The 13,029-nt window shown below is 33.5% G+C and overlaps 1 protein-coding gene and 1 long non-coding RNA gene across 2 annotated transcripts in view; both read right to left on the bottom strand.

Annotated features, from left to right (window-relative positions):
- Positions 1–9,657, bottom strand: part of LOC109533649 (ras GTPase-activating protein-binding protein 2) — a 20,714-nt gene extending 11,057 nt beyond the window's left edge. Inside the window, exons 1-3 of the mRNA XM_048665065.1 lie at positions 9,482–9,657; positions 3,316–3,471; positions 3,047–3,185 (exon numbers count right to left, since the gene is read on the bottom strand). Of these exons, the coding sequence (XP_048521022.1) occupies positions 3,047–3,185; positions 3,316–3,413 (237 nt within the window). The 5' untranslated portion in view covers positions 3,414–3,471; positions 9,482–9,657. The remainder of the gene's footprint in view (positions 1–3,046; positions 3,186–3,315; positions 3,472–9,481) is intronic.
- A 2,461-nt stretch (positions 9,658–12,118) lies between these two features.
- LOC125504014 lies at positions 12,119–13,029 on the bottom strand. The gene is made up of 2 exons (XR_007281250.1): positions 12,997–13,029; positions 12,119–12,794 (listed from the first exon to the last, which is right to left on the bottom strand). It is a non-coding gene; the product is annotated as an uncharacterized LOC125504014 (long non-coding RNA).

Below are 13,029 nucleotides of genomic sequence, written 5' to 3'. Positions count from 1 at the left end.
ATGGGGCCCAAATGGGGCTCCCATTTGCTGAAATACCATGAATTTCGATCCCCCATTCCAAACGTGAGTACCCCAGGCCATTTCCGTTACAATATCTATCAACTATCACATGAATACGTATTGTGAATACTGAATAATTTGGATCGTGAACGCTAAGATTTAAGTAGTTATTATTCTATAACTGGTCTTATGTATAAGTAGATGACTTCTATAAGATTGCCTGGGTATCCTGAGGATAAGCCTAATCATGTAATTACTATGTACTATGTATTACTGGTTTTAAATAAATAAATAAATAAAAGTCTAAGAATAAAACTAACAAACATATTTTCCATTAAAATAAGCTTAGCAAAACATCGACGGTTCCTTAATAAGTGCATGTATATTTACAAGCACCCTTATTCCGAATGCATCTTCCTAAAAAAGTATACTTGAATTTTATGATTCTTAAAATAAATTCTACATAACATTAGGAAGCAATTAATTTTAAAAACCATTGGTCAAAAAGGCGCAAATACCAGAAGTTGAAAAATTAGCAGCTCCGAATAGAACCTTTTACGAGATCCATCGCGTCGCCTATTCCCCTGCACATGTGTATAGTAAATCTAGTTAGTGGATCTTTTGCCCTTTCGGCTCATTGTTCCCTGCGAATCACACTGGGGTATTAACAATATAAACTGATCGGAAATTTAAAAAATCAAGTATGCGCTCGTTTTTAAAAATGCTCATCAATGACAAGTCGACACAAATTCATCATTTGTGATATTAGTCTCTGATCGAAATTGTTTTTTTAAACAGATAATTCTTTAAAAAGCTTGAAATTAAAAGAGGATTATATAATAAGTAAATATCTAATATTTTGAAGGATGAACATTTATCTGCATTATACAGGGTTAGTCAAAAATTCCGCAACAGCCAAATATTTCAGAGGATTGCGTGCAATTTTTTACAATTTTGTACCCTGGAATTTTGAAGTATACTTGGTCCCATGATTATGTGCACAAATGACAAGTTTAGTAGTTCTAAGATTTTTTATGTGACAACACTGGAGCATGATGTATTGTTAACGGATTTCAGTTTTACTGTGAGAACACTGGAGCAGTTTTTTCTATTTTGGCCTAAAAGGAGCAAAAAGTAGCAGCCAGTTTTTTAACCATCAAAAAGCTGGATGTTTACTGAGAAATAAGTATATAAAAACTTAGCTGGATTCAGAAAATTAGTTAATTAAACCTCTGTTCAATTCATACTTTCTGTTTTTTACATGATTTCTTAACACTCTTATATAAAATTTTTACTTATAAAGATCACTTTTTGAAATTATAATGCTAAAATAATACATCTGCAGGTTGCTGATCCATCTTAAATCGCAGCCCAGTTTGCATGTAAAAAGGACACAGCGTCAAATCGAAATGATGAATTTACACAAAAAATCAGAATTTATTTAAGATTTGCTCTAAGGCGACGACTTTGACGTAAAAGCTGCATGTTTAATAATTCTGCAGTTCGTTCCGTTCGACGTTCGTGAAGTTGCCATACCGTTACTGTTGCTGTTGTTCGCGTTTTCATTATTTATATTGTGCAGTTCGCAGTTGCCAACGTTAGAGTTTGATTGGTCAGATTGTATGCTCATATGATTTAATGTTGGTTATGATGACCCAGTAATACACACATTAATGCAATTATATCGTTTTAATATAAAATGTCGAGTTTGTCTTGATCTAGACGCAATCTACTTGCTTTTACGTTCATTTTAGTTTCATATTTGCTATTGAAGGACAAGCGTCTCTAGTAACATACTTGAATTTCTATTTCACCATCCTACCAGATCTATTTAGCACGGTCGCAAATTAAGCACACGCATGGTTTTTACCGGGTACTTTTACAGTTTATGTGCTTCTAAATTGTACAAACTTTCATAATACGCTGCTGAAGTCTGGATCCGCAACAAAAATAACTTGATCTGCCATCTTGCCAGAAACAAACAAAACGCGGCTTCATTTCGACAAATGTCACTCAGTCACTCACGTGATATGAAACTCTTTCATTGGTTAATAACCAATTGCACAAGCGACGTCGCCGGCGAAATTACATTTGGTTAATTAGTAACGGCATGTTTACAGGTTCTGTGCTCCTACATTGTACAAACTTTCATAATACGCTGTATTACAAGTGTCAAATTTCTAGTTAACGTGTGGTTATAATTTTTGCCACCAGGGGGGCGTTCGGACTTTTGAGCTCGCGAATTGTGTCGACTTGTCATTTATGAGTATTTTTAAAACCGGCCCATATTTGATTTTTTTGATTTTCGATCAGTTTTATATTGTTAATACCCCATTGTGCAGTGGTTGGAAATAAGGCTTCTAGAGCATCTGCTACAAGGTGAAACTTTAAAATTAGAACCCTGTATATGAAAGCAGAGACCCTTTATAGCGTGTATGGAAACAAATAATACACATGCAGACAATCTGATACCATTACAAAGGCGTTATTTTGCGAACCACCGTACTTTGTGGAACAAAATATTTTGCAGTTTTTTGTATATTTTTTTATCAGTTGTATAACTAAAATAAGTGTAAAAGCTGGGATAGTCATAAAATATAAGAATAAGTTATATTCCAGTCCAAGTTTTATGGGTGTAAATAACAGTGAGAATATATGAAGCCAATAACTGTAAACAAATAATTCGAATAAACTTAAAAACTGTTAAAAACAAATGTGCTTTTCGTTCAATCGTGCAAATTGCTATAAACGAATAATCTTCCACAAATTACCAAATCATTAGCATTAGAACCAATATAAAGATTATAAATTCAAATAAGTGACCAATTTAGAAACCGAATATCACATTCAGCTTTCAGCAAACATTTGGAAATTATACCATAAGAAATGTTCCGATAAGTTATCAATTAAGTAAACATTATCAGATAGAATTGAAAACTGTATATATTCAGGTTTCTGCACGGTTCGACATACCCTCTTCATAAATTCAGTATACCCAGTTAAATAAAGTACGCTAATAAATACTGTGTTTATATCTTGTGCCTACCTGGGTGATTTTAGCATGGCAATCTCTAAAGTGAAGCTGTTGAATCTTTAGGTGAATCTGCTTCTGCCCGATGATTGGGTTAGTCTCCCGATTGGGCTCCAGTCCTCCATGGATAAACGAAGATAGATGATTGAAGAACCTGCGAGGGAAATTTAACATCAAAAGAATTCATATATAAAATAAAATAATTATTAGCCAACAAGAGTTTGTGACAATATAATCACAATATACCACACGATAACAAGAGCGTTAATTTTTCAATATGTTACCTATGCTGATGGCTTGGGTCCCGATTCAGCAAGGTGTAATACTGCCGAACGAACTCTCTGCCAACGCTTTGGGGAGATGGTGGTGCCTCCATTACCATTCCTAATGATTTTGGACTTGGATGAGAAAAATTATAGACTGACAGTGACGACAGTGATCTGAAACAAGAAAACGTATTTTGTAAAAAAAACTAAGTAAAAGTATGAGACAATTTTTCGATACAAATGAATTCATATTTTTGGCTTAGAATGAAGATTGTATATAATATTTACTATGAACAAACCTTGCATGGATGAAGGTTTGATGGATGATAACTTAAGAGGCAGGCAATAAAAGGCAAAGGAAATAATTATAACTCTGATGCAACAGAATCCATATGAAACAGAAACAGTTCATTCTAATTTATTATATTTTATTAATAGAGCTTGCCATTATTGGATAAAATCCGGTACCTTTTGCTAGAAAATACTACATATCTCGATGCAAACCAGCAGAGCTTACAGAAGTACCGGTCTTAACTACATATACGAAATGCAATGGAATAAAATAAAGGACAATACTGTATTGTTTTCGGGACCAAAGTCCATTTGTATAAACAAATACTAATATTTGCTCTCTAATAATGGATATATCCAATTATCACCTTCATAATTTTATTTGTCATGGTATTTAGTTCTTGTCTACTCGACATGAGAGGAGACACTGTCACAAATATGAGAGGGGGACGAATATCAATCACGAAATGGTTTGTGACCTGGGCGTTTATTTTCATGCGTCTACGTGAGCACTCCCGGGGAATTTATGTACTACCGTTTGAGTCTAGACCAGGCGAGTGACGATTCACATGTCTGAAAATCTTACTATCATGAGCAAACACAAAACTGACTGAATCAAGAGTTTGGTAATCTGTGATACAGAAATAGGTTAATATCGCTTGTAAATATCGAATTCGCTCTCACAGATTTTAGGCAATCGGCAATACGAGAATTCCCTGGGAGTGCTCACGTAAACGCATGAAAATAAACGCCCTGGTCTCAATTTGACAACTCAAAGTATCAAGTATCACTTCAGATGAAAATAATGGTGTTGAATTGAAAAATAAAGAAGAATTGACGTATACAAGGAACAATCTACTAAGAAAATAAGCAAAATAAACATAAAATGACAATGTAATAATTCAGAACCTGGAATCTAGAATATTTCCCCGGATGGTCCTACGTGCTACTTAATCTTTGATGACGCATGAAAAACTAAAACATTAAGTCAGTATGAAACTGTTGGAAAAATTCAAGCTGAATGAATTTATAATAGCTTTGTTATAGATTTTTTTTAACTGAACTTGGTTTATACAGAGCGTAACACACAAGTAACAGAATATAAGCGAGCTCCCGATACCGGGCAATTAAAACCGTTTTTTTTTGCTTCGACAAAGTACAGGTTAAATCAGGTTTAACGAACAAAGCTGCGTCTCATCGATCGTTTTCTCTCAAAGAAACGCATTTCATCACCTTCCAGTTCCAGTGTTGTACCTGCACCAACTACCAATGCAAAAAACTGAACCTTAAGAACAGATCTCTACGGGTACGAAAAATAAAAAACATCTCGAAGCATTAACTACTGATCTGATTGAGACCAATTTAAGATAAAATGTATTGCAATTATGTAATTAAAAAGGAGATTTCCAAAATCTGACCACTTATTTCAAGAGAGATCACTGCATGTATAATTGTATGCTTTAAGTACGCGTAATATATCCAATTGGATGCTATTAAAAGTTCAAATATGCAACAATCGGAAAAATTATTCTATACTGATGAAATGTCATGACCCTATATACACACAGAACATCCGGCAGTAGGTGGTCGGTTAGACGTTGCTGAAAAACACCTAAAAACCGGACTTATGCTAATAAGATATGAAATGAATTATACATCAAATAACACTTTCATAGCTCATATTACAGAATATTTTCAAGTATGCATTGTCTTCTTTTACAAACACTTGCACTTTTACAGTGCAACAGTACCTAAATAGGTAGTAGTGTAGCTACACTTTTATTTATTTTTTTTTATTTCAAGCTCTAATAGTTATCCAGATTATCACTAATCTCCATTTTGTTCGCACTAAGAAAGGTGACTTCGCAATGCCATACAGAGCAGTCGTAAAGTCAATATTTTTAATACAACTCCTTGTATATTCGCAAATTACCGCTGAATTAACTGAAAAATGGTCTTCATATTGCTATATAATATAATTTTTAGTTTTCTAAATAATCACACATTCTTATGCAACAATTTTTTCCAAAAAACAGATACGAACGGAAGTGATTGTACGAAAGCAATTTTAGAAGTTATAAAATATAGATGATCAAATACAGGAATGACAAACCAACTTGAAAGGAACAAAATGTTATTAATGTATTTGCTCAATTCTATGCCTATCCAAAACGTAAGTCCAAAATGCAAAAAAGTCATTGGTTTAACACTTTAACCTTGAAACAACTTTGGAACACAATATATCAAATGTATCAGTAATAAAACCTTCAAATCTGAGGATTATAAAAGACAAAAACTCTTTTTGTGTGTGCATTTTAAGTTTCATTTGAGAAAAGTCCAGTTTTTACGTACCACGTACCTAACCCAGATGAAACAGTAAATCTTCAAAGGAACACTATTTTCTAAGCCAAGACAATCCAAGGGTTACAATAATAACAATTTGAAAGAAAGTTAGTATTGAAAGCTAGAGCATTGGTGACTTGGATTCATCCATAAAGCCTTATATAAAGTAGCCGACTTCTTAACGTACGTAACGTAAAGATAATTTAAAACATTTATTAAAGTACAGTTTGTCCTAGTACCTATTTATTTAAATATTTATGCATCGAAATATAATGCATCATTCGAAAACATTTAGAGTAATAAAATTTTGCAAATTGTCAAACAGGATATTGTAATTATAACATTACATTTTTAGTCTTTTTGAAACAGGAAAGTTCAAGCTGACTGAAGCAGTGCATATGTATTTGTCTTAAACGTTTACGTTTTCTCAATGTCGATGCAGAGTTTAACACAGTTTTTCATTTTTTACTTTTATGACGAACACAAAATAGAAAATAATAACTAAACGAAGGCTTTAATTTTTTAGTTAGTCTGTATAAACCGCCACGTTGAACTAGAGCAAGAAAAGGTAGGTAAATTTCCCAACGTTGCAATGACAATATAGCTATAGTTTTATCACTAAAGAATAACTTTTTTCTTTTATTTTGAGGAGGCGCATGCAAATTCAAATCAACACCGATGAAAACAAAAATGTTAGATGAATAACCAAATAATCATATGATTTAGACAGAACATAATACATACATCTGATTGGCTGCTCTTATCCCTTATAGGTTGCGCTATTTCACTTTATAAACGCCATACATTTAAAACATTAAATAACATATTAACCCAGCATAAAGTGATTTTAACAGATTTTCAACAATATCTTGATATTACCTGTTCAATTTGAATAGTTCTGTTCGCGTCAGATTTTGACCCTCTTGCCCAAATTATGAAAACAATTAATTCATGAGCTTTGATAAATCCTACTTAATTTTCTTAGGTTTTTTCAACATTGACTGTACCGAAATTTACAAAAAAAACAAATTGTTAAGTATTGCACGTCGAGTAGTTATGCTGCAGCAATAATTAGAACAAATTTCGTTGGCTGCTATTAATTTCAGGATGATTCCAATGTTGATCTGACTGATGAATAAAATTTGAAAGATATTGTTTTATGCGGCCGACTCCCTAATATTCTAATAGGTAGTTGATTTTCGATAGAACTTGTTATATCAACCTACCCTTCGTTTGCTGCAAGGAATCACCCCCTTGAAATTGTGCACATTCGTTTTGAATTATCCTGTGTGCAGGAATATTACAAATAAAACTTTATTAGCGCTAAGGGCCAGCAGCGAAAACTGTTTTGTAGCAAAAATGTTGTATTCAGTTTTATCAGTAACTTGGCACGAACAGGCAATTTTTAATTAAAAAAATAACTGGCTTTTCTTGCCACAACGAGAATGATTCTTCAATTTTTTGTTGAATCGAGACGATCTAGAACGTCCTCAACGCAACAACGTAGAACGTAATTATAATAATATAAAATAATCATTTTCATTTTCAATTCACTTGGGTGACGATATTGATGAAAAAACATCAAATGATCAATAAACATCGCCAATTTGAGAAAATTTAGAAATAAGGCAATTGCAATTGATTAATTCAAGGCAGTACATGTATATGTTGTACCTGTTAACATATCGAGATTGAAATTATGGAGCACGATATATTATTAGTCATCTATCGATTATAAAAAGAAATCGATTGCCATTATTTGACTTGAAACAACACCCTGTATATTGGAAACTAAGCGGTTTTTAATAGGGTATATTAAGGAAGTATATTTAAAAGTACCTGTACTAAATCTTGCTGAATAATTCGATTTACCTAACACAACTCTTATAACTAGAGAATCAAGGAAAGGTGTAATCCGACTCCACCAGGACTTGATAAATCAGAATCTAGCAGTGAAATATATCAGCAAATAATTGTCTTCATCTCGATCCATCTCCCTAGTGCTTTTGCATCTAGGAAAAAGATCAACACGTGGCTACCCAGTAACACGCTATCTATCTATCTATCAACTTCTTCAGCTAATCGCAATCTTCAAACACGTCTCCATCTAATTCCTGGTAAGAATTTGGCTTCTTTGTCCTTTCAAACAAAGAACTATACAATGTACACCAGAATAACACTATAAGATTTTCGTACTTGTGACCAAACGGAGGACATGTCATGATTTGTTTCAACCCATAACTTTCAAATGGTTCAAATACAATAGAACCTTTTCCATGCCCTTTAGGAGACTTGTAAACAAGTAAATGTGAAACTCTGGTGCCTAAAGGGCCCAGAGCAAAAAATACTCACGAGGGCCACCATCAAGCAATAACCTCTACGAAATGAAGCAAACCAAAGTCTTGGCGTTTGAGGAATGGGGTCCTGTCAGTAGGATGCATTTATAGAAACAGCAGTATAAAGAAAAAAGTATCTCAATCTCCAACCGCGCAAGAAGATCTAGCAGAATTTAAACAAGTAACATTATGGAGTCCAGACATCAATCTCTTTCGCGCAGTGAATTCAGGACGGAGRACATGTCATGACTTGTYCCCAGCTATAACTTTCACGTKGTYCAAATATAATGGAACCTTTTCCATGCCCCAAGAAAATKCSATTARGGCTGGCGCSTAGAGGGCCTAGAGAAAAATAATCACGAGGGCCACAATCAAGCACATTACCTCTGCCAAATGAAGCAAACCAAGATTTTGGCGTTTGAGGAATGGGGTCCTGCCAGTAGGATGCATTTATAGAAACAGCAGTATAAAGAAAAAAGTATCTCAATCTCCAACCTCGCAAGAAGATCTAGCAGAATTTAAACAAGTAACATTATGGAGTCCAGACATCAATCTCTTTCGCGCAGTGAATTCAGGACGGAGGACATGTCATGACTTGTTCCCAGCTATAACTTTCACGTTGTCCAAATATAATGGAACCTTTTCCATGCCCCAAGAAAATGCGATTAGGGCTGGCGCGTAGAGGGCCTAGAGAAAAATAATCACGAGGGCCACAATCAAGCACATTACCTCTGCCAAATGAAGCAAACCAAGATTTTGGCGTTCGAGAAATGGGGTTCTGCCAGTAGGATAGATTTATAGAAACGGCAGTATAAATAAAAAACATATAATCTCCAACTGTGCAAGAAGGACTAGCTAAATTCAAAATAGTAAGATTATGGAGTCCAGGCATCAATCTCTTTCGCGCAGTGAATTCAGAACTAATCATCTGAGACCCGATAAGGCTAGGATAAGAATTAGGCTTGTTTCAGCTTTCAAACAAAGGAGATTCCAATAATAACTGCACGTGCAAGGCATAGAATATAAAACGAAATCTAGTATTTGTTTTCCTATATAATTCATTACTCCGACACCCCACGCCTATGAGGTAAATTATCCTGGACCTCAAAATAAAACTCATTTTCTCCCAGTTTTCCAGGCTGCCGACGTTAGTTATAGCGAACACCCGGCACGCGAAAATTGATGTTGGGTGTGTAAATAACAAAAGATCTTACCTTGAGAAGCTGGAACTGTGGCTTCAAACGAGAACACTTGCAGCAAACGATTGAAATCAAGAGTACCGGATAAACCCGACCAATATCTTCAAGATTATAACCGAAAATGCAGACACTTCGGATTTGGATTGGGGTGGATACTTCAGACAGAAAATTGGCAAGATATGTAATCGCCGTTGCCACGCTGCTTTTCGGAATTCCTATTTTTATGCACTATCGCAGTAAAACCGTATTTCCATTGAATTAGTTCAAATAAATGTCCAATATCGCTTTTTATTACACGTTTATTGTCCAAGTAAAGGATTCCAAGAGGAGAACCACCTCAAATAAACGAACTTTACTTAATATTTGTCATTGTTACTGTAAGATATATGTGTGTTTATCAATACAGTCGTCTAAAAAAAGACGATTATAATATGATATAATGTTTTGGCGTCAGCAGTGGGCTCTTCAAATAAACAAACATATATGATAATATCATTAATAGAGTAACCTCATTGAAAATGCTCAATACCGGGCAACAGCGCATATTACTTAACAATACGACCAAGGTCGTTCAAATTTACCGGTAATTCGCATGCGCAACCGGAAACGACTCCATTTTTATGCTCTCTCGAATAGCAGGGCCGGCCACACTCTATTATTGTGTACTTGTATACAAGCTTGCCAGGTCTACCGTTTTGACGGTAGATCTACGGTTTTCAGGGTGGGTGCTACCGCCCTCCCCTTGAGCCATAAGAAGCTACCGTTAAAACCTTGGATTAAAGAAGTTTAAGGTTTTAAATAGGTAATTAAGGTTAAAACTAAAAAAGGAAGTTTTCCCAACTTAATTTGTTGAACACGAAACGGGGAAATTTATTATCCACAAATAGTATTGTTGGTCTAATGCATTCGGAAGAATTTAAAAATTGATCAGATGCTATTGCAATATCATAATAGTAACACGTACAAAAGGTCTGATAGCTTTTCTGACTCCGAATAAGTTATTTGTATCTATTGAAAAATAAAACATGTTTTTTTTATCAAATGATATATTTTCAAAAATCTTTTGATCATAATTTATTTTTAAGGTAGATAAACCTTATGTAGAACGGAATTACTATTTTTTATTTCATATTATCGCTATTCTTTAAGGCTGGAACCTAAGACATAAAAACATAAAATAATCGAGTTTTACTCTTTTGTAGAAACTTTTAAAACATTTTTTTCACCTAACGCCCGTTTCGCTAGTGCTGCCATCTATCTTCGCATTTGACAAGTTTTGACAAAGTAATAAAACTCAGTGATTTTGTTTTAGATTTTTTTTGAATTAAGTTATTTAAATGAAATATATTGTTCAAAAGTACGTTCGAAAACCACTTTAAAAAATACGAAAAACAGAAATTTGGGACATTTTTCACACATGCACACCATTTTTTGCAGGTTTTCTGACAACACTAATTGTGTAGATTTTCGCTTATTTTACATTAACTAGCTTATTAACAATCGACCACAATTGAGTCAAAAATTCGAATTTAAAAAAATAATAATAATGAGACATAAATTTGTATAATGTATGTAACATAATGTATTAATACATCAATAAAGAATTATTATTACTTCTTAGAAAATTTTAACCTATTTAATGAATAACTTAAATCAAAAATAAGAATTATCACTGTTAAAAATACTAATATAGCGTAAAATAAAAGGTACACTGCAGCCGTAGGTTGATGCCACCATCCTAATACTAAAAAATAAATAATGGGGACAAGCCTAATTTCAAAAAAGCGGTGATGGCTGTGTTTATCACATTCTGCATAAATCATAAATAAGTTTAAATAATCTTCGTTTGTATAATTTAAGCGTCTGCAGATAATTATTAATTAATTTCAAAAGGTAACTGACAGCTGTAAGCATTGCTTTGGCAGTTGATGTATTAAAAATGGCCACTCTCGTCCATTGAACTATATACTAACTGGAACGGCATCGAGCACCGAAATCGCGTGCCCGCTTGGATTTTAGGCAACCAGCATGTGGTAGGTATTCCCATCCTTGTCTGGCACGTTTGATGTGTATTAGACAGGTGGGACTGATTTGATAAATTCAACTAGAAATACAGGTAAAATAATATATCGGGCTGTCAGGGCTACAGAGAGTGAAAGGCAAATATCTGTCTGTACTTTTACAGAAAAAAAAATATTTAAGGAGATGTAAATATCTTTAAATAATGAAAAACAATGTGATTTACTTCATACAGATTTACCACCATCATGTAATAGCATACTTTTCTAGTGCATAAACTAACACTTTTCCGCGCGACACGACAGGAAAGAAAAAAAACGAAAAAGGGGAGAAAGAGTTATAAATAATATTTTTTCTGCAGGTCGCAGGTGTGAACAACTAGTGTTGTTCGATTTGACATTTAATTGGTTTATAAGATACAATGAATTAATAAAAACAATTTTTGAAGTTTTAACTCATTAAAATTACGAAAAAATTAAAAGACACATACAATTCAAAAATACTTTATATTCACAATTAGTAGGTACTTATATAAAAAATACATTAAAACATGCACAAATTAAACATTGTTAAATAGAATCAGTTTATTTAATTTATGTCTTATGCTTGTACCTTTTCCTATAAACTTTTCAGTTTCTTGCCTAGCATAATAATGGCATCTACATGTTAAATAATAGTTAACAATTTCTTTAATTAATTGAATTTCGTGCAGATCTTCAACACCAAATTCTTCAATAATCGGATGAGTTGGTCTAAAAAGATGCAATTTTTCCGAAAAATGTCGAATTACATTATTTAAAATAATTTGTTTGGGCTTCTTGTAGCAATTTATGCCGTTTGGAAATGTTATCTTAAATTGCTTTTMTGAATAACAAACAATAGTATTTACTATTTCTGAAGCACAAATTAAACCGCYTCTATTTACTAAGTTTAAAAACCTATGGCTATCATCTGTACTGCAATAATTATGCTTCATTATTTCCGTATATCTTCTTTGCCTTGGCTCAAGACCCTCATTATTTTTTTGGTTAACAGCGAGTTCAAGTGGCATACTACCAAAGTTCTGCTGCAGAACAGACGTTAAGTCATCTGTACAAAGGCCTGATTTATTCATTCGACTTAATAGTTGAGACATCGAAGAAATTTTGCAATTTCTTCTTCTTACTACTTGTTTCAACGCTCTTATTTTCTTTCTTAGCCCATTATCTGCACTAAGTCCAAAAGATGTTTGGGTTGCAGCATTCTTTTTATCAGCTGTTGATGTTTGCTGTTTTGTTACTTCTATTTCCATATCCATATTGGAAATTTTCTAAAAATAATGATATGTAACTCACATCGTTTCGTCTTGAGAATTTTATTTTGAACTTAGTTTATTATAATGAGCTTTGTTTTGCCCAGACTTAGTGACAGAGATGAATAACTAATAAAAACTTTTATTAAAACCTATGTAAACAATACTTCCAAGAGATGTGAAGAGAAGTTTATAAATATCGAGAAAAATATATACATACCGGTGCAGGTTCAAAGTTGTCATTTGTGTTCAA

This window comes from Dendroctonus ponderosae, unplaced genomic scaffold (assembly GCF_020466585.1).
Source record: "Dendroctonus ponderosae isolate FM_Combo_2020 unplaced genomic scaffold, Dpon_F_20191213v2 Dpon_F_20191213_1, whole genome shotgun sequence".
Taxonomy (NCBI): Eukaryota; Metazoa; Arthropoda; class Insecta; order Coleoptera; family Curculionidae; genus Dendroctonus; species Dendroctonus ponderosae.
This window is presented reverse-complemented; position numbering and strand designations above follow the sequence as displayed.